At 43.6% G+C, this 19962-nt stretch overlaps 5 protein-coding genes across 9 annotated transcripts; 2 read left to right on the top strand and 3 right to left on the bottom strand.

The window, feature by feature from the left end:
* Positions 1–266: 266 nt before the first annotated feature.
* Positions 267–2383, bottom strand: LOC129589930 (uncharacterized). Its single transcript, XM_055484863.1, has 4 exons — positions 2072–2383; positions 1198–1982; positions 760–960; positions 267–598 (listed from the first exon to the last, which is right to left on the bottom strand). Exons 1-4 carry the CDS (start codon positions 2125–2127, stop codon positions 510–512), a joined length of 1131 nt encoding a protein of 376 aa, XP_055340838.1. The 5' UTR covers positions 2128–2383; the 3' UTR covers positions 267–509.
* Positions 2309–8503, top strand: LOC129589933 (phosphatidylinositol transfer protein alpha isoform-like). Of its 3 annotated transcripts, none has more exons than XM_055484865.1 (10): positions 2309–2598; positions 5960–5992; positions 6056–6086; positions 6171–6334; positions 6558–6657; positions 7219–7296; positions 7406–7486; positions 7634–7711; positions 7853–7948; positions 8018–8503. In XM_055484865.1, the coding sequence occupies exons 1-10, from the start codon at positions 2552–2554 to the stop codon at positions 8210–8212; spliced, it is 903 nt and encodes a 300-aa protein (XP_055340840.1). In that variant the 5' UTR covers positions 2309–2551; the 3' UTR covers positions 8213–8503. The 3 variants fall into 3 exon arrangements, with proteins under 3 accessions (XP_055340840.1, XP_055340842.1, XP_055340841.1); XM_055484867.1 differs by lacking the exon at positions 2309–2598 and adding an exon at positions 4090–4470; XM_055484866.1 differs by lacking the exon at positions 2309–2598 and adding an exon at positions 5417–5880.
* Positions 2473–4900, bottom strand: LOC129589932 (uncharacterized). The gene is made up of 4 exons (XM_055484864.1): positions 4238–4900; positions 3871–4065; positions 3371–3812; positions 2473–2973 (listed from the first exon to the last, which is right to left on the bottom strand). Exons 1-4 carry the CDS (start codon positions 4257–4259, stop codon positions 2712–2714), a joined length of 921 nt encoding a protein of 306 aa, XP_055340839.1. The 5' UTR covers positions 4260–4900; the 3' UTR covers positions 2473–2711.
* A 1797-nt stretch (positions 8504–10300) lies between the features above and the next one.
* On the bottom strand, positions 10301–11936 carry LOC129590021 (uncharacterized). Its single transcript, XM_055484993.1, has 2 exons — positions 11708–11936; positions 10301–11462 (listed from the first exon to the last, which is right to left on the bottom strand). The coding sequence occupies exons 1-2, from the start codon at positions 11832–11834 to the stop codon at positions 10639–10641; spliced, it is 951 nt and encodes a 316-aa protein (XP_055340968.1). The 5' UTR covers positions 11835–11936; the 3' UTR covers positions 10301–10638.
* Positions 11937–12519: 583 nt separating this feature from the next.
* On the top strand, positions 12520–19202 carry LOC129590017 (uncharacterized). Of its 3 annotated transcripts, XM_055484988.1 has the most exons (7): positions 12520–12918; positions 13020–13337; positions 14334–14647; positions 16075–16270; positions 16343–17162; positions 18140–18596; positions 18656–19202. In XM_055484988.1, the coding sequence occupies exons 2-7, from the start codon at positions 13184–13186 to the stop codon at positions 18995–18997; spliced, it is 2283 nt and encodes a 760-aa protein (XP_055340963.1). In that variant the 5' UTR covers positions 12520–12918; positions 13020–13183; the 3' UTR covers positions 18998–19202. The 3 variants fall into 3 exon arrangements, with proteins under 3 accessions (XP_055340963.1, XP_055340965.1, XP_055340964.1); XM_055484989.1 differs by lacking the exons at positions 12520–12918; positions 13020–13337 and adding an exon at positions 14030–14271; XM_055484990.1 differs by lacking the exon at positions 14334–14647 and having other exon boundaries at positions 12520–13337.
* The last annotated feature ends 760 nt before the right edge of the window (positions 19203–19962 follow it).

The raw sequence follows: 19962 nt of genomic DNA, 5'->3' as shown, positions 1-19962 counted from the left end.
TTGTAGAATGCAGTTACTACTACGTTATTTCAACTTTTCTCGGGCTAAAAATGAACCAACAAAATACTTGTAAAAATTAATTTTACTAAGGAATTTATCTGTGCGCTCGCCGAGAAGCCACAAACCACCAAATGGTTGCTTTATCGTATGCACAGGTTTCTGGGAACATCTAAAGGAAACAAAGACAGTCCCGCCTAGTTTCTTCCAACCAATGTTTCTCGCCTTCGATTGCCTGCTTCGATATTTTGGCAAAATTTTGCCAACTGTTTAAAAACTGCATTTTTTCATTGAAGCTTCTGTACAGTGGGAACATCTGGCGAAACACTAATCACAATAAAAGAATCAAACAAAATTAACCGAGATTATGACTAGAGTAGCAATTAAGCCTGGAAATAACTGCCATTCACCCATGCCGGCAAAACGGAGAACTCTCGGAAATCTTCGCCCAGGTGCCAAACAAGACAATCAAATTATAAAAAAAAGAGTATAAAAAACCGCCGCCGCAATCATCAACCACAATCCATACTTCTCAGCGTGTCGTACGCACGCGCCGACACCATCAGTCCACCAATCACCAGTCCACTTTTACAATGATGTACTACACACAAAAGCACGGAATTAAAGCCAGCACATTCAGCGAATTTGGACAGGACAAACGAACATCTTTTGGTACGTAATTCAGGTAAGGCGAATAATTATATTAAAAAATGCACTTAAGATATATGGTGCGGTATGTCTAGTTATTTGATCAAATCGTACTTTTGATAATCACTTTCTCGGGATCATGATGACTTTTCAACGATCGCAGAATAGCCAACTTAGCCACGCCTATCCTGTGGTCCAGCTGGTTTTTGTCGGTCTTATACGTGTCAATACGAAAGGTCACCATCGGTTCTTTTCCCTCCGCTCGGGCGCGCCTTAATCGTGTGTCGAGTTCTTTTTTGGAAGAAAATGTAAAATCTACAAAGAAATCTTGCTGCTCAAATTTTGTTAATCTACTTTTTTAAAGGCAACTGGGCTATTCAAAAGATACAAAAAATTGTAAATATAATTTCCTTACTGGTACAACCTCATAATAAGCGCTACTTTATTAAACCATATTCGGCTAGATAAACGACGTTAGTGAGCCACTTCTCTACGTTTGTCACCTAAATTTACAAAAGTGATACAAATAGTGCTGTACAGTAATCAACCAACCAGCGAAGCTGTCGATGGAAACAATCTCATCAGGTCGACGCGGCGTGTTAAACACGATCCCCGGCTGGCATTCCATATCGTTGGCATCCGGCTCCAGTCCCAGAAAGGTCGTCCGAATAATCAGCGCCACATGGTCACGCTTCCCGCACGCACCCAGAAAAATGTCACAATTGGCGCGGAACGACACGGAATCCACAATCACCGTTATCAAAGGGGGCGCGGCAAAGCGCGACGGATACAGATGCCCGGTTTTCGCGGACTCCTGATCGCAGGACGCGGTGGTGGTGTCGGTCAGCAGCACCGAGTCCCCGGAACCTTGGGGACCCTCCGCTGTCCGACACTCGGTGGGGTAGTGTTGCGCGTGATGCCCGCACAACGAGCAGCAATCAGCGCGGGTGACGATGCCCGTCTGGGAAGGGCGGACCACCATGGAGCGCATCAGGTCGTCCACCAGTTCGTGGAGACTGTTGATCTTGGAGGAGATGTGGGCGGACTCCCGTTGGGATTTCTCATACTGGACGCTGCGTTCCTGGAGCTCCCCGCGGAGGGTTTCCACCAGGTTCTCCAGACTGGTGAACTTGTGTTCCAGGAGGCGGACGCGGTCGTGTTCATGGCGGCCGGGGAAGGTTTTGTGCAGGGTGGGCGCGGGGAGACTGAAGCGACTGGAGGTGGGCGGGGGCGGGGCGGCGGGGGTGGTGGTGCCCTGGTAGATGCGGCGGACGCTGGCGTTCTGGGCTAAGCGGCGTAAGCGGGTCTCCTCATCGAGTTTCTTGCGTTCAGCTAATCTACAGTAACCACATTAAAGACCCCTGCTAAAACCACTAAATTCTCGAATAACAGCACTCGCTTATCATGGGATAATTCGCACGCTTACTTTGCCGTATCCAAATTCAACAGAGAGGATAATGTATTACCCGCGATCAGCCGCATTACCGTGCGGCTGGGCTTCCACTTAGAACCGCAGTTCCATTAAAGTGTACGACGACGGTGCATTATAGTTGGCCTACAACATGGTACGGATTATGGCCATATGGCCCGCATGGCAACCACAATATTCACGTATTGAGCAGTTCGTACACCATCTTAACCGCGATCGTGTAAGTACTTGTTTCGTCAACTGCTGAGACTCGATAATGTTGTGTCTGGAAAATGTTTCCACTCTTTGAGTAACTCTATCGAGATATACACTGATTACGTAAAACCCTAAATCGCCTATAACCGTTCAGTCTCCCAGGCGATGACCTTTGCGATGAGATTTACCGCAAAATGCGACGGATTCATTGTCAGTAAAGCAAACGCAAGGAAATTCGGTTTTTAAAATCAAAAACACGTAAGGTAATTTCGGACGAACCAAATGGACGGCGACAAAACAGAGGAACACCAAGCTTTCAGTAACAAACGGTAAGGCAGTAAAAAGCGGATCACGAAAACAGGATTACAGTCAAATACGAAAACCGGTAATTCCGGTTGCCCGTATGGGATCACATGCCACAGATCACGAAATAAGGAAAAGGTCACAATAACAGATCGGACGGATTGTCCCAGCCCAGCGGTGCATCGAAGGAGGTGATGATTTCCGTGGCTAAGAACTGCTCATCCACCATACTACTGGTCACCGTTACGGGACGCAGACACTCGCGCAACTGCTGCAGGATTTCATATTCACTATCCAGCAGTTTCTTCATCTCGCCTTGATACAGGAGAATGGCGCTGCGGTCGCTGCTCAGCAGGCGCGGTTTGAGATCCATGTGTTTTAAATCACCGGGCATTTTCGTCCTGAAAATTCCAAATTTTGTTATACGGGAATTGATTAGAGATTTGCCAGATCGAAATTAACGCGTTAAAAACTGTTTTAACATCTTATCGACGAAAAAAACGTTTCACAGAGCACTTACGAAACATTTTTGAGAGTTGACCTTTAACAATTCGTTCATTTAGTTCGGTATATTAGAGTTGTTGACCTTTTCCTTTCTACAAATATTTATGCAAGCGCTTAAATTGTGCTATGAGATTTGTTGACCTTTCGCTTTTCAAAGTTTTGCTTTTGAAAATAGTTTTTGTGCTGACTTTGTAAAATCAAAAGTTTTTTGTGCTGACTTTGTAAATAGTTTTTGTGCTGACTTTGTAAAACATTTATTACTTGGAAAAGCGGAATTGGGATGATTAAGCTTACGTGCTAACTGTCGTGGCGGATAACGAGCGCATCATGAAGATATGCTCATCCACCACGGTTTTAACCCGCCATTTGCGCATATTAATGGCGGCCATGGGATCATCAAGCAGTGAATTATCCACCGGGGCAAAGTCAGTTTCTGGAGTCGCCGTTCTCGTACACCGTTTCTTTTTAACCACCGGCTCTTCGCTGTCTGACGAGGGCACCGATGATGCGGCAGTCGGTACCGTAACATCTTTCTGCTGTTCGGCCAGCATCCGGGCAATATACCCTCGTGACCTTTTCTGCCGTACCGCATTATGAATGACATCTGACGAGAGGGTTTGAAGCTGCCGCGAGGCGGTCGCTTTGAAGGTATTCCACTCCAGCTCGTCCAGGCATGTAGGAACGGCAGTGGTACCAGCATTACTCCCGCTGGCGGTAAGACTGTCGTCTTCAGGACCTAGCCACACGGCGGTTCTCGACCCGCGTACGTAAATAAAATTGTGCTAAATTATTACCAGCGAAAGACCGTTGATGGAGGAACTCGGCGTGAGCATTCCCGGACAGATCTGACGGAAGGGATGGTTCGTAGGGCTCGGATTTGACGAGAGGAAAAGCAGACATGGAGGGCGCGGTCAGGAGACTGTATAATCCAGGCATCCGCGATTGTGGACTGGGTGCAGATGATGTAGCGTCGTTTAATTGGTCGTATTCTGGCAAAATATAAAGTTCGACTCTTGATCAAAATGCAGCAGAAAATTCACGATTGCTACGTTCATTGGCAAGGTTGCGAGTTGTTTTTAAGAATGAGTGGTTAATCGCAGTAGCCCACATATCTGGTTAACCGCGATAGCTTAGTTAACACTACGAAAATTTTTGGTTTACCATCGGTGTTATCGTTCTGCATTCCATGGGCGACACATGTAAGGAACACATTCGGTGGCAGAGCTGATTAAGGAAGCCTTACGGAAAACATGATCACCATATTTTTCGCGGTGGGGGGCTTTGATTTTTGGAGGTGTACGGGCAAGATGAGAAAGTGAACAGCCGGCAGAGAAGACGAATAACACTAGCAGATCATCAAACAAGGTTGCAAGGTTCACGATAAAGCGCTGACGGTAAGATGACCCACAGGCACCTGGCCTGTCGCAAGAACTACGAAAAAGTCTGATAAACCTTGGTTGAGCTCGAATGAATAGCCCCGCTTCAGGAAAGCTTGTTGAATACAAAGCTTCTGGGCAAGAAATGCACGTGCGACTTAATTAAACGCTCATACTATCGACAAAATAAAACGGAATCCTGTATTCGAAACCGAATATTGTTACGCAAAAGTCTGACCAAGCCTTTTCCAAAGGAAATATGGGTTTCGCGGCAAATTCGGGTCCGTGGATTTCAGAGCCACGTATTACGGCAGTTTAAGGTTATTGTTGGCAGTGTTTTATTTGGTATCCCTTATTCAGCCACAGTACTATGCGAAACTTAAGTGTAGTCCAGTATGTACTGTACTAACAGGAACATACGTTACGACGTTGTGTATAAAGACGTATCAACTATTCGCCTTAGAAGTATAAAATAGGTATGCGGTGTTCTTTAAACTTTTACATGCGCCGCTTCAGATAGAAAGTTGTGCATCTTCTTGCGTTATGATTAAGGTTCAGTTTTGGCGGCAAGTTAGCAATAAGCGCGGCAGTACGGCGCAATCCTCAATCAAGTAAAAAACAAAAATGCTTGTTAACCTATATTTACAGCACAAGTCATAAATCTCGAAGTATCACAAATCTCGTAATCCTCTTGTAATATCACTAGAACTTTATTTCAAGGGTACAAGCTTAAAACATCAGCTTTTCCCAGACAAATGCATTCTGTGAAGTCTGTCGACTGACAGACGACAGTGCTTGGGCTGCCGCGCATGGCACAGCTGATCGAAAGGTCATCGAACACAGCACCTGTCAGTATTGTACCAAAGCAGTCGCAGCCGTCTGGGACGGATTATATCCATTATTAGTCTAATCGGTTGCGGTAGCTCATGGCAACAGTTCAAGCAAATAACTGAAAAAATCAACCACGTCCTGTATATGATTTGCAGAATATTTCTTTAAAAATCTTTTTGGGTAATACTTCCTCGTAAAACCCTGGGAAATCATAAATTTTTCTGCCAATGCAGCACAAGATCAGGCGAATTTGCGATTAAAAGACCTACAAAATTTATTATCTACAACACTCTCTATCCTGAAAGGGCAATGAGTCCAGCCCACACTGCGAAATTGTCAAGATGCTACGAGTAAATCTGTTTATTTTATGCCACAATATAAAAGCATTATTCTGCCAAGAAAGCGTTTTAAGCGACTACTGAAAGCTGTCTGGTTCGGCAGTTTCTGTATAAAGAACGATTTTTCCGCGTTGCTAAGTGTACAGCACAGTGCTGCACGTCAACGTTGACAGTCTTATTTTATTGATTAACCAAGTTCCAATCAATAATTGGAAAGTTCCCCGCAAAATATTGTTGGGCATGCGGAAATTTATTATGAGTGAGGATTATGCACAATTTATAGTGCAATAATTATTGTTTTTGAGAAGCTGTTTCGGCTCTATATTCTACTGTTTTAGCCACAACTCTTCCACAATGATAATCAAGGAATAGTAAGTTCCGAAAATTAGAGTTCCAGATGTGTGCGTCAGATTATGCTTATTTGCCTTTTTCAGTCGCATTGTGATGCCCATGTCGGTGGAAGAGGTATTTATCATATCATTATTCTATGCTCAGTTTCTTAACACTGCCAATTTCGAACGAAGGTGTGGATCTTTTTGGTTATTGCAGTATCAAATTGGTCAGTTGTACGCCGTAGCCGAAGCGTCCAAAGGGGAAACGGGTGGCGGCGAGGGCGTGCAGGTACTACAGAATGAGCCCTATGAGAATTTTCCTCTTCTGGATGGTCAGCCGGATCGTGGACAGTTCACACACAAGACGTATTATCTTCAAAGGTGACGATAAACTCCTCTTGTGCGTCAATACTTCTGAGGCTTTTGTAAATGCTGCAACTTTCCAGTGCTCGCATTTAACATCATCGGATCTCTAAACTGCAAATAGAGAAACTGCAAACACTTACAAATAGTGATCTCAAAATTCGGAACACTATTTTGCTTTTATTTTCTTGAAAACCAGGACTGCTGAAATTGAGAAATTTACGCTTTACCGTATTTACAGTAAAGTACCCAGCTGGGTCCGCACGATCGCTCCCAAAGGTTCGCTAGAGTTCACGGAGAAAGCATGGAATGCCTATCCGTATTGCAAGACGGAGTTTAGCGTACGTAAGTCAGCACTTTGATTGGTTTTGTAAATGCTGTTCTGTTGTCTTATTCAGCTGAGCCGTCCCGTTTTAACAGTGAAATATCAAAATTTTCAAAAAGGGCATTATCATGAAACTACTACGAAACAACAATTAACAACTCAAAATTTAAAAACTACGATAAGTAAGGTACTCGACTAGTACCTGGTTGCGACCTGTTCGCAAGCCCTTAGTGTTGTTCAATGGCCGTCGTTTGCGGGTTTAATTGTCACTTGCATAACACCCCATTTTATTCTCATTCGTAATAACAGAAGCGGCAAGCAAAACACTGCTGCTGCAGTTACGGTGGAGTTCAAGTTGACCGGTAGTAGAACATTTAAATACACTTAAAATCTTTCAAGTCATCGCGACCAGGTATCCACCACGGCTACCGCGTTACCGCGGACAATCGTAATACAGCTAAACTGTACTATAAAAATGCATAATACTGCACTGGCAACCTCAGCGGTTTTCTACTCGTATTGTACTGTCGGGTTTCTGCTGCGCACCGAGGACCGTTTTACAGCTGGGCTATTGCAGAATCCATCTTACATGAAAGAGGCTTTCCTTTTGACCGTTGAATCTCTCCACCTCCCTGATCGCGGAAATTCATACAATGTAAGGTAAAGGTCAATAACCGCCTGAATTTTTCTCTCGCGCACTATTACTTAACTGTCGCCAATGCACTCTTCCACACGTTTGAAGATGTTTCGCCGTGTGCATTTAGGTGCACCAGCTTTCCCCCGACAAACTGAAAAAGCGGGATGTTGTATTCGTCGACATTGCCAACGATAAGATATCATCAAAAGTATGTCAGCATTCGTCTTTTTCGCGGTCTAATAAGATAGACGGCAGACATTTTAACACAGCTGACATGTCCATCGAGTACTACCATGGACACGGTACCTGTTTATTTATTGATAGTAATATATCGCGCTTTCGTTGTTCGCAACAGGATTACAAATTACAGTATGATCCTCAGAAGTTCAGATCAACAAAAACTGGGAGAGGACCTCTCGGCAGCGATTGGCAGGTATGTTGTCGAGGTTTTTATAAAGTTACTACCTCTGTAATTTAAGACTGAAGTGGAGTGTTTGAAAATACATCCATGCTTAATTATTTTATGGACCGGCCTGTACAACTTTGACAATTATGGCTGGTTTTATTCTGATAGGCTTCAGCCACTCCTGTAATGTGCTGCTACAAACTGGTTACGGTGGAGTTCAAATGGACCGGTCTGCAGAACAAAGTGGAAAACTTTATTCACAAGGTGGAGAGTCATTTTCTGTTATACATTTTGTGACAAAGACGCTGTGCCGACAATTGTCAGCTGTTTTAGGCGGAGAAGCGTTTATTTACCAACTTTCATCGTCAAGTATTCTGCTCCATTGATCACTGGTATGGACTGACCATGCAGGATATCCGTGAGCTGGAGGAGCATACGCGAAAGGAGCTGGATGTACAGCGTATGAGTGGAAACGTACGGTCCAGTTTTCAGGCTATTGACGATGGCGAAAGCGGCGCATCGGCATAAACACTACAGTACTGTTACAGTCAGATCTTGCCGATTTTCATAGCATAGCTAGAAATTTGCTGCACCGGGATTTGTTTACAAGGTACAGTTACAGAATCATTGTCTGGAAATGGCACGGGTTTTTTTTCAAAAATGGGACTGACTGCGGAAGTTCTTGTGTTTGTCTTTGTTCTCAGTTATTCAGTACAACTTTGTGCGTATTTGTGTCGCTTATCCTAACCTTATCGTTGCCACTCAGCAATTATGTATAAAGTAAGAAAGGAGACTTGTCCTAGTTTTAGTGTAACTTTTAAGCAAACCCTATAAATAAATACATAATACAGTAATAATAATTACTTTTTGGCTGTTACCGAAGGCATTCGACCGATTCGAGCCTATGTACTACTTGAAGTACCGTACTCTAATATCATCAATGTAAGACATTTACAGACGGTACTTACTGCGCATGAGGTTACCGTTAAATGGCTAAAGCGATTTTTACATTACCATTTTATTATTAACCGAAATCATCCTCACTACAGAATACTTTTTTCTTTTGGATTATATTTTTGGGATATGTTAAGTAATTGCAATTTGCAGCAATGCATCTGCAACGTGATTACTAAACGTAATTCATGCCACCTATAGTGTAATTTCTCCTCGCCGTGCCAACTCCGTGGGCCCTTAATATACCGCATTCATTATGTGCCCTGAAAGACGATAATATATCGATCTGTTCAGGTTACCATGCGGGTTCTCTGCCGGCAGCAAACCGGGCAGGATAGGAGGAGCAGAAGTTACTGTCGCTGATTAGGATTACAATACATTTTTAAAACATAATTTCATGCCGAGCAGATGCGATCCTTTAAATAAGCAATTATTGCAGTCTGTAACGTACAGTCTTTGTATCCCTTGCCTCACATCTTGTCTAAAACGGGGACCTGGGAATTCTTTATTGCTTCATGACATTCTGGAGCCAAATGACTTGGCGTGAAAGTGGTTCGTGCATGCGCCATGCGGCATCCGCTAGACAGATAAATAAAGGAAATAAAAAAGGAAATAAAGTAAAGGAAAGGAAGGAGATTTTATGGTCAAAAAGGAAGAGCAAAAATTTGAGGAAGAGAATTCTTGTGGTCAAAGGGACCTTTTAAAAAAATGTAAAGAAGTTCTGTAGTAAACAAAAATCTGTAATAGAAAAACTTACAGTACTTTTCAGACCTGGGCAGTTATGGAAAATGCACCCACCGTTAGAGTTATGAGTTACAGGTAGCGTGCGAGTTACGCTACGAGTTACGCTATTTATGCAGGTAAAACCGAGTTTCGAGTTATACCGCGAGTTACGCTACCATAGACAACGTATACAAATTTCAGGCGAGTTACGTTAGAGTTAAGTTTTTTGGGTAGCGAGTTACGCTACAGAGTTACGTTAAAACTCGATAACTCGCAAATAACTCGCGTTAAGTTATAGAGTTAAGTTATAACTGCCCAGGTCTGGTCTTTTAAACGCTTTCTTCAGGAAAGCGTCCTTGCGTGCTCTGTCACGGCAGTAGTCTAAAACTTTGGACAAGTTAGCTAAGTATGGTAAACGTACAATATACTGTACCATAATATTACTAATATTATGGCTAAGTAGTATTACGACTGTACCATAATATTACTAAATGCTAGTATTTTTAGTAATATTATGACTGCACTCGTACATATACCTCGTACTTCCCATTGTTTCTTCCTTTCAGTATTAGAGCAATTAGACGCAACAGTGCTGCTAAACCCGAGTGAGACAAAATACTTGGGTAACCTAACCAACCCTTCCTCGCCTGAATCTAAGCAATGGCGCTTATTAATCAAGGCAGCGGAAGGAGCGCCGGTAACGTTCCATTGCCACGACAACCGTACTACGCATCCTCCTCACCAGATTGGGGTGGGGAGGATGTGTAGAACGAACGGTTGGGGTGAACCCAACCGTTACCTAGCGGTCCGGGGGAACGGAGTCGAGCATACGAAGGAAATTACCCTTGGGAATTACCCCAAGTTCACCAACGCGGTAGCAGTTGCGGATGCAGAAACACCACCTTTCAACGGCTCTATGGTCGATAATCATAATTCCACATTTGCCAGTGTCGCCTTGCGGTAAAGTTTTTTGATTAATTTTTTAGCACCAACGAAATATTACGAAGCTAGCGTATTACATATTAAAAATATTAGTTTTTACGTTAGTTCGGGAGCCGCATAAAAATATAAGACCATTTCAGTGTGCGACATGGTCGAAAACTTAGCCAAAGTACATTAACTTGTCACTTCCACTGATCTTAGCGGAGCCGACAACTAGAGTAGTGCGTCCGGTCTACTCGTAAGGGATCTTGCTGTTTATCTTGTAAATACTGTACTCGTACAGTGCTTTACAGACGACAGGCTTCGTATATGGACTTAATGCGTCAGTATCACCATTAGGCAAGAACAGTGATGGTGGTAGTTTGAAAGATCCACTCGTGGATGCCTTCGTGTGGCCGGATGAAGCACTGAATCTCGCCGTCACCGTTGGCTTGGAAATTCGCCAAATGTAATGTGTAGTTAACAAATTGACCGGGAAGATTGCTGAATTTGAATTCTTCGTGGTTCGATGTCGCGACTGAATAGCCGATGATGGGCGGGTTTTTCCTGTGGAACAGCGCACCGTACGGCGGCTCCGTGTACTGGCTGATGATGCGGCCTTTGTAGCGCCAGAAAAAATAATTATCCTGGTTGTGCAAAACCGCCTCCGGGAGCGGCAAGCGGATGCGGCACGTGATGTTGAGGCGACCGCCCTCGTTGACCACGCGCGCCGCACTGCCCTCGGAGTGCGGCGCAAAGACTTCGCTGGCGCGTGTAATTAGTGGAAGGAGCGTGAAGCGGCGCAGAATGCGCGGTTGGCTGGTGTAGAGCCGGGTGGGCGTGGCATCCACGCACAGCACTGGCCCGCCCGAGTAGGCGGTGACGTTGAGGACCACTAGCTCTAGGCCGCGGTCACCTGAACGACTGACATTGTAGCGCTGTACAGGATCGGGCGGCTGAGCGGGGGCGTGGCCTCCTTCGAAAATGGTCCGTCCGCGGTGCAGCCAGGTCAGCATGCGCCAGTCGCCCCCGGGCGGTGCTTCGCAGCTGAACATGGCGTCCTCGCCTAAACGGGGCCGGCGAAGTTCTCCCTGCATAATGCCCTCATCCGGGGCCAGATGGAGAGTGATGCGCTCGTCCTGCCGGCCGGTCCGCATCGCATCCGTAATCATGTCTGCCACTGCAGACGGAGAAGGTATGTCAGTATGTCACATGCACTGTAGGACACAAAGAAGAAAATCGGGCATTCGGTCGCTCAAAAATTAGGTAAGAAAATCCTGTTAATGTGATTTGCCAGTCGCCAGCATCGGATTGGAACTGAGAAGCACTGGTTTGCGCAATCTGCGTTGAAACGAATTACATGCAATGTTTTTGTAGTGTCGCCCATGCTGTAGTTTTCTCCACCCAAAAATCATAGCCACTTACGGTCCGTCGGAGCCACACTGGTCGGTGACAGTGGCCATTGAATGGTAAGAGTAGGTGTCACTGGCAGGCATCCCCAGCACACGTTCAGCTGCAGGCACGCTACGTTCCACACCACCCACAAACGCATTAATGCCAATTTTTTTATATTTTTTTACGATAAGTACATACCATGTACGTACGTACGCCCAGTTTTTTGTACGATGCCATTGAACATTTACCTAGCTGTCTGTTGTCATGTCACAACATTGTCATCTTGCCAGAGTACTGTATCTAGAAAAATGCTGTGTTTACTTATTATTTTGTTTGCTCACAATCAACTTAACGTCTACACCAGTGCGAAAAAGGCTTTCCTTTTCTTCTGGTACTGGTAGTAAACCATACGAGTTTTCCTTAAGGGATTTGGCCCGGTACATAGCCACGGCAACTTTCGCTGTCGCGCACTCCCAAACACTTTTTTGCATTGCTTTATGATATTTGTAGCCAAAGAGCTTTTATACATCCGGTTTGGAAGTTATTAGTGAAATAAAATTCCAAAAGTTTAAACGCGCGGAGGTGTACTAAAAGTGCACGACAGCGAAAGTTGCCGTGGATGTGCCCGAAATTGGTACTATGTACCGGGCCAAATCCCTTAAATGCCTATTACTCTACAGTTTCACAACACAAGCTACTACTTAAGTTAACTTAACTACTACTTCCTTTTAAATAGTAACACTAACTAGGTTCCAAATAGTTGTATCACGAAATCTAAAAAATAATTTCTTACCAGTATGTTAATTATTATTAATCATTAATTATTATTAATCAAGGCAGCGAAAGGAGCGCCGGTAACGTTCCATTGCCACGACAACCGTACTGCGCATCCTCTTTATCCAAACCGCTACCTAGCGGTCCGCAGAAACGGAATAGAGCACACAAGGGAAAATACCCTGGGGAATTATACCACAGATCACCTCCGGTCCTCCGTGGTAGCAGTTGTGGATGCACAAGCACACATTACCGTTCATCGGCTTTATTGTCGCTGATCACAATTCCACATTCGCCAGTTTCACGTTGATGAATTTCAGTCACGCGAGTACCCGGGAATATGACTTATGAGTGTGTGTGGCGCAGCGGCACCAATGTCTTTATTAGTCAGCGGTATGTTGTTAGCGCTGCGTTCACCGCGCAACAGCTCTTTACGCCACCCATGCACAATGTATCAGCCATGATTGGTGAGTGTGTGGAGCTGTGCTGTCAAGTGAAATTTAACCGGATGCTTGGCGATTTGGCGACGCGCTTCATGTGGACTAACGAACGCGACATTCTCATGTAGTTGTGCCATGGCGCCGACCATCTGCGTCACCGGGTGCGTAATCGGAAAACCTCGTCTGGTTCTTGAAAGCCAAAGGGCGCGTCTGCTACGTGGCGTTGATTGTTCCGGTGGGAGTATGCCGGTCGGTATCGATGCTGGTTCAGAGTGGATGATGTGCTGGACGAATGGCTGGTTCGAACCGCGTTTATACGGTGATGGCATTGACCAGCGCTAATAATGTGGCTGTTTTTTTGGATCTGATCCCATGTGCAGTGGTGGCCAGTGGTCACGCTGGCCGCTGGGTGCGAGCAGCTCATTGCAGTGGACCTCGTAATGAAGGTAATACAAACCCACCCGTATGCATGGCGCTATCGGCTGTGCAACCATGATTATCTAATAATATTATTATCAAAAGCAAATGTGTATAGCATACAATGTACGTACACTTTTCCGACAAAACTTCAAAAAAATTTTAAACGGCTTTCTGCTTTTGTTACGTATTTGCGCTCGGTGTGCCCGCACGCGCTGGCGCTACACCGCTTGCCTGCGTTTGACGCTGCCCAATCAACATGGCTCTTTTGTCTCAACTGCACGTGCTGGGTGTGACCAGTACGTACAAGCGGTTCCGCATCCGTCTGACAAAAATATTAGACAATTTGGGCAAGGTGCGGCAGTAGCAATACAAATGGCTATAGCCATAGCCGTCTCGTAGACGGACCACGGGACGGCTATTGCTACAGTCATTGGTATTGCTACTGCTGCTCGTAACCTAAACATCACGGCTGATCTAATCCTCCTGGAGGGATTGGATGGGTGCTATTCACGCACTTCGGTTCATTTTATGGACTTGAGCGTCGTGCTCAGTGGCAGCGTTTACACATCCAATCTGCCACAAAATCCATTGGAAGTTTCAACTACTAGTAAACGCTTCTGAGCGTACGGTTGCAATAAAACTGTAAAAAATAAAAAAGCGAATGTGGTATGTAATTTATTAATAATTGCGTGGTGATTGATGATTGCCATAATAGTCAATAATTAATTGTTTGAATTCTTTACGGTTCTATCTCAATCTTGATATTTTGAACGAATGCTTTCTTGCAATGCTAATTGCATATTTTATTGGTGGAATACTGTCGCTGTCGGCTTCCCTTCACTATGTCCTCTAAAGATCTACGCTGTGATCATTGTACTGGAGCAAAATCCTATACGACGAAGTCAAACTTAAACCGTCACGTTAAAAAGCACCATCCAGAATTTTCTGTTCCAAAAATTGGTAGGTTTTTTAAAAAATGATTGCAAGATGAACTCGTAAAGATTTAGATGTTTGTGTCGTAGCGGGAAAATGTCAAGAGCCGGAATGCCAATTTGTCTTTTATCACCTTGAATCTTTGATTTCACATCTCTGTGCTTTCCATAATCGGGTTGAATTCAGCGTGAAGGAGAAAACATTTCAAAATTTCGATGAATTTGTATCTTGGAAAGCTGATTTCGAAGATTTGACTGCCAGCCAATTCAACCATGCGAATGGAGAGAAAAAAACTGGAGCTGAAAAATCTCTCAGAATGTATTCTTGCTTTCGAAATTTCAAATCTACCGGAGACGGGAGTTCGAAAAAAGAACGAAAATTTAAATGTACCGCTTTTATTAAGGTATGTCATCAATCATTGTTAGCTAGAGCCTAGAACATTCACCAATTTAGCGTCTACAGATAGAACTCAGTGCAATTCTTGGGGGTAGTAACAAAGGTCATGCAGAGCATAGTGCAGAGCATAGTGCAGAGAAGAGCGTAGAGAAGACAAGCGTTTAATTAGTGCTAACGTTAGTGCACAATTGCATCTAAAGCGAAGCGGAAAACACGTTCTGTTATTGATTAAAGTTTGATTTATACCTACTGCTAGGTAATGGTAAGCACTACTTGCACTTTATGCGTTATACGAATAACCATAATACTATGTGTGGAAAACTGCTATTTAGAAAATTGTCGCAACTGCAAAAGGCCGGGTATCTATTTGTACGAACATACTCAAAAGACTTTTGCTACTAGTATGTACTTACAGTACTTACTGTGCTGTTTGTGCCATGCAGGTACAGTACTAGTATACTTATTAGTAACAACATCATATTCATACATAACGAGAAAGCTCCGTAGTCCGTAAAGTTGTACCACCAAAAGTCGCTGCACACCACATTTGACCACCACCAGGCTCTGTACACCACTGTCTGCACCACGTTTTGTCTCGGGCCATTTCTGCGACACCATCATGTATATTTTATTACTACCGGCAATATCAGAACACCACCTTATGTTAATTTGTGGTTTCGAAGTCATACAGTGGTGGGTTGCATAACGATCTAGATACTCTTATACGTATATTTTGACTTGCCGAAAAGCGGATAACGGCTAGCTGTAAGCCAGTGTAAGGCTGTCAAATCAAAGAAACGGAATCGAGTGTGCCCTTTCGCTTTAGCGTTTGCGCACGAGCGCTCAATGGAATAAACCAGCAAAAGAGCTCATTTTTTGGAAAAACAATGACAGAGTGGGTAATAACATCATTCTAAGCTAAACGTGTGCAAAAACTCAAACACCATCCTGCTTTCTACTTACAGTTTGCTGTTATTTTAAAAACCTTACTTACTGTTACTGTTAGTAAATGTCCCAAACGTTGCTGCTTACCGATTACCGAAGCTTAATATTAGGCTACTGGGAACTGGGAAGTGACTCGGTACATAAAACCAAATCCTTGTACATGCGCAAAAACATTTACTGACATACGTTCTGCCTCTTACGGAGGGTCCTAATCCTCCAATCCCAATATTAAACGGAAGTAGGAAGACGTGCCTATAAAAGTACTTGCATCCATAAATTAAAACACGAACTAATAATTTGATGACGCAAGTCGCAAGGTAATACGGATACCTCGGGATATGTACACTCTGTAAAAGGAAATACAGTACATGTATTTGGAGCGCATAGCTAATATATACATAATTTTAATTAATCAACATTCCACGCCCGGATTGTCAGGGCGCATAGCACTAACTTTAACAGTAACATGACGACAAATTTATTTTTTAGGTTAAAACCACCAGTGAAAGTGTGGTAGCGTCTTATTGTGAGCAACATTATGGCCACGATGTCAACGCTGACCTTCATGCTCAAAAGATTCCCGAAAGACTTCGGATCGATATCGGAAGTAGGCTGGCTTTGAGCGCAGACCCACGCGTAATTGTGCGAGATGTGCGAAAAAGCGCATGGGAAAGGCTCGAGAAAGGTTTGTAAAAACCACAGAAATTTTTTACGGCGGTCATTTTTGCTTGAGTACGATATTATACGAACCTTGCAGAGGGTGTTCATTCGCGTGCATTATACATTACATTGCAAGATGTATACAACATTCGTCGCGAACTAAAGCTGCACTGGGAGCCACGCAAAGCCTGTGAATACCAGTCAATGGGACTTGAAGCTGCGTACGAAAACACGGTTCCATTTCAGGAAAGGAATTTGTTATACTTAAAAAACATCTCGCAAAAATGTATGCAATTCCCGGAATTACCCGAATCCTATTTTATTGCCGTTCTTCAGACGCCTTTTCAAAGGGCACAGTTTAAAAGACTAAACCGCAAAAGTCTGTGTATTGATGCAACACATGGTGTTTGTGGCCAGCGAGGATTTAAACTTATAACGCTAATGGGTATCGATGCTGCAGAACGCGGATTTCCAGTTGCACATTGTATTGCAAATCACGAAGACGAATTAACAGTTTCGGCTTTTTTCAAAATGCTGAAAGAGCAAATCCTAAATTTCCATGCGGAGTGGTTTTTATCTGATGATGCTCCTGCGTTTTTTAACGCTTACCAGCAAGTGATTGGATGCAATGCCAAAAAAATACTATGTACATGGCATGTACGGAAAAATGTGAATCAGTGGCTTGACAGACACGCGCGTTCGTTTACCGATGCGAAAAAGCGATTCGGCAATATTATGTATGCTCGCGGAATATCTGAAGCGGAAGCCGAAAGCGCTGAGCTGATTAGATTGGTCAGCACGGACAAGAAGGTGTATTCTTATTTATCCCAGTATCTGGAACGCATAAGCGAGTGGTCACTGCCTTACCGCATCGGCGCTGCCTTTTCGACCAGTGCGTTTATAGAAAGCTTCCACAGGTAAGTACTTAATTTTATAGTACTTCTTTTTTCTAAAACTGCCAAAGCCGTTTTTCTGGCGCGTAGTCAGTTTGTAACGCGCCCGATAATCTGTCGTTGAAATTTGCTATCGCTTCTGTACAGTAAAACCTGCCTTTACATACACCTAGTAAATAAATACTGTACCCGAAAAGATAATACGCTGAAATTTTAACCGGCGCGTCCCGGCACAGGGGCATCCTGCACACTGAATACACCTTCAAATTAGGCTTACATACACTTTTATTTTGGACCGGATGCAAAATATCCATGAAAACGAATTTGCCGATTACATACAGTCTGGCCGAAACAGACAAAGTTACAACGATACGTCCGCGATTAATGCTTTGTAACTTATAAGTGACAGAACTCAGCTACGTCAAGCAGATAAAAAAGTAAAGTACACTTGTTGGCAGTATTTGAGTGAATTACCGTAAATGAATCAATCATCATGGGCAAACGAAAGCGTAATGATTTGACTTTGGAATACAAGAAAATATTGATGCGGCTATTCACGATGAGCTTAGTTCACGATAAGTTTAGCAATATTTTAACATAATGCACATTTTGCTACATCATCTGGGGTGAAATAGGCTAAAATGCTAAAATTTCAGGAACTTGTATTACTGTTCCCAGAATTAAGACCGTATGAGAGCGGGACCGATACCCATGCGGGGCCCGGCCAACTGCTCGCTGGTAGTGCGTGTTTACCGGAACTGTTAAATGAAAAGAACCGCGCGAAGGTCACGGTGTCCGCTTATCACTCAATCGCGGGAACCGTACATGAACACTGGCGCATGGAGGGGCTACCGGTATAGACTTTGCGCCTTGATTGCCGGCATGGTTTTGCGCAAGGAATGCCTGGCGAATAGCACTATTGATTAATCTCAATATTTAATTAGTCAGGCGTTTCTTTCTGCAGTCTATGTAGCTGTAATGCAGTTTGTGGTTTATTTCAGAGTTCTTAAGCGCGTACATCTGAATGCAAAAACCGGCCTTCGAATTGATGAGCTGTACGGCGGCCTACTGGACTTCATCGAGCAGCTTGAAATTAAGCTTTTTACTGATACCGTGACTGCCAGTCCATCGTACCGACAGCAGCAAATTAAGCGAAATCACCGGGAGGCCGTAAAATCAATTTCGAAGTATTCGTTTGAAAAAGAGGCAGAATCTCGATATGTTTGCAAGAACTTGATTACTTTTAATGAACATGTCATTATCCTTGCTGAGTGTGCTACAAGAAACTGCGAAACGGTTTGCACCGGATGCAATGTTGCGATTTGTATTCACGGTTTTCTTTGCGACTGTCCTTCTGCAGTAGGAGGGTTTCGGGCTTGTAATCACGTCCATTTGCTCTGTCTATCCAAAAAAGCACAACTGCAGTCGTCTTCTCTTCTTAAAGATTCCCAACAAACAGTATGAGCGACATGTACTTCTAATTATGACCATTACTAAATTAATTTTTTGATCTGCAGGCTGACTTCTTCGGTTTCGAAAATGTCGCCCAGGCGGGGTCAGACTTTCTAATGTCCACGCTACAGAGCGCTTCAACTGTGCCACAATCGTCTGGGTCGAAATATACAATGCAGTTGCAGACACTTCGCGATTTTTTAAATGACGCCACGGACAACAAGAGTCCAGAAAACTTGGAGCTGGTGTCGAAGTGTGCTGCGTTAATTCAGAAACACCGGACGAAAGCTGATTTGTTAAGTCAGATTTCTACAGCCGGAATTCGAGAAGCAAAAGCAAGAAATTCAAGACTAAAACGTCAGCCGCGCAGATTTAAGAAGTCCAAGAAGAAGACTAAACAAGTTTAATGTTCCCAAAGCGAATAACGTTGGATTACGTTTGTAGTTGTACTAACTCTGTTACTCTGGTTTGGACTATAATTTAACCTCTGCATTGTGATAGCTTTATCACTCGGGTTGAGACTATGATGTAGACTTGCGTTCAATATACTAACTTTGCTGCTCAGATTTTATTTAGATTTAGCTTGTACTGGTAACGTGTACTTCTGAACCATTGAGCAAGGCTATTAGTCCGTAAACAAGGGTATCTGCATTAAAGTTTATCAGTATTTGATAACCAAAATTATCCAGTGTGACCACACCCAACGCCGGTCGGCTTTAACACGCTGAACACGGATGCTGCCCGGCTGCTGTACAGCTGGAAATCACTTCGGTACTCAGAAGCGCCGGTGCCCTGTTTTGCAAATTGGTTTAATTTTTTTATGACCAGCAACCACCTGGAAACTGTTTTTCTGCTGGACGCCGATTATAATACTAATACGAGTATAATGTAACGAGTATATCCATATACAGTAGTAAAAGTATGCACAGTACGAGTATATACAACCCCGAATATATATAATGTTGATACGATACGTTACAGTCATAATAATTATATCCTAGCCTAAATACACTGTACCCGAATTGAGATTTTCTGAACCAACGCATTCTGGCACAAAAGCGCTTTTAGAGGCAAGTACCGGCAAGGTGCGACATTGAACATGGTGTTATGATAAATACAAATAGCTGGCTTGTGTCATACAGCAAATGATTCAGTTTATCAAAGCGTTATTTAGGCTATTTTTCTAGGCATAATGCCATTGTATGTACTGTTATTTAGTACAAGAAACTCGCCGCCGCGTTTCTTGTGGTCCATGGCCATTGGCCACTTTATTTGATTTCGAATGAATATCTAAATTCGAACCTGAATCGCTACATCACAAATGCGCAAAAACACTGAGACTTCTGTTTTGAATCTTTCTGTTTCAAGCATT

The sequence above is a fragment of the Paramacrobiotus metropolitanus genome, unplaced genomic scaffold, assembly GCF_019649055.1.
Source record: "Paramacrobiotus metropolitanus isolate TYO unplaced genomic scaffold, Prichtersi_v1.0 Parri_scaffold0000038, whole genome shotgun sequence".
NCBI lineage: Eukaryota > Metazoa > Tardigrada > Eutardigrada > Parachela > Macrobiotidae > Paramacrobiotus > Paramacrobiotus metropolitanus.
This window is presented reverse-complemented; position numbering and strand designations above follow the sequence as displayed.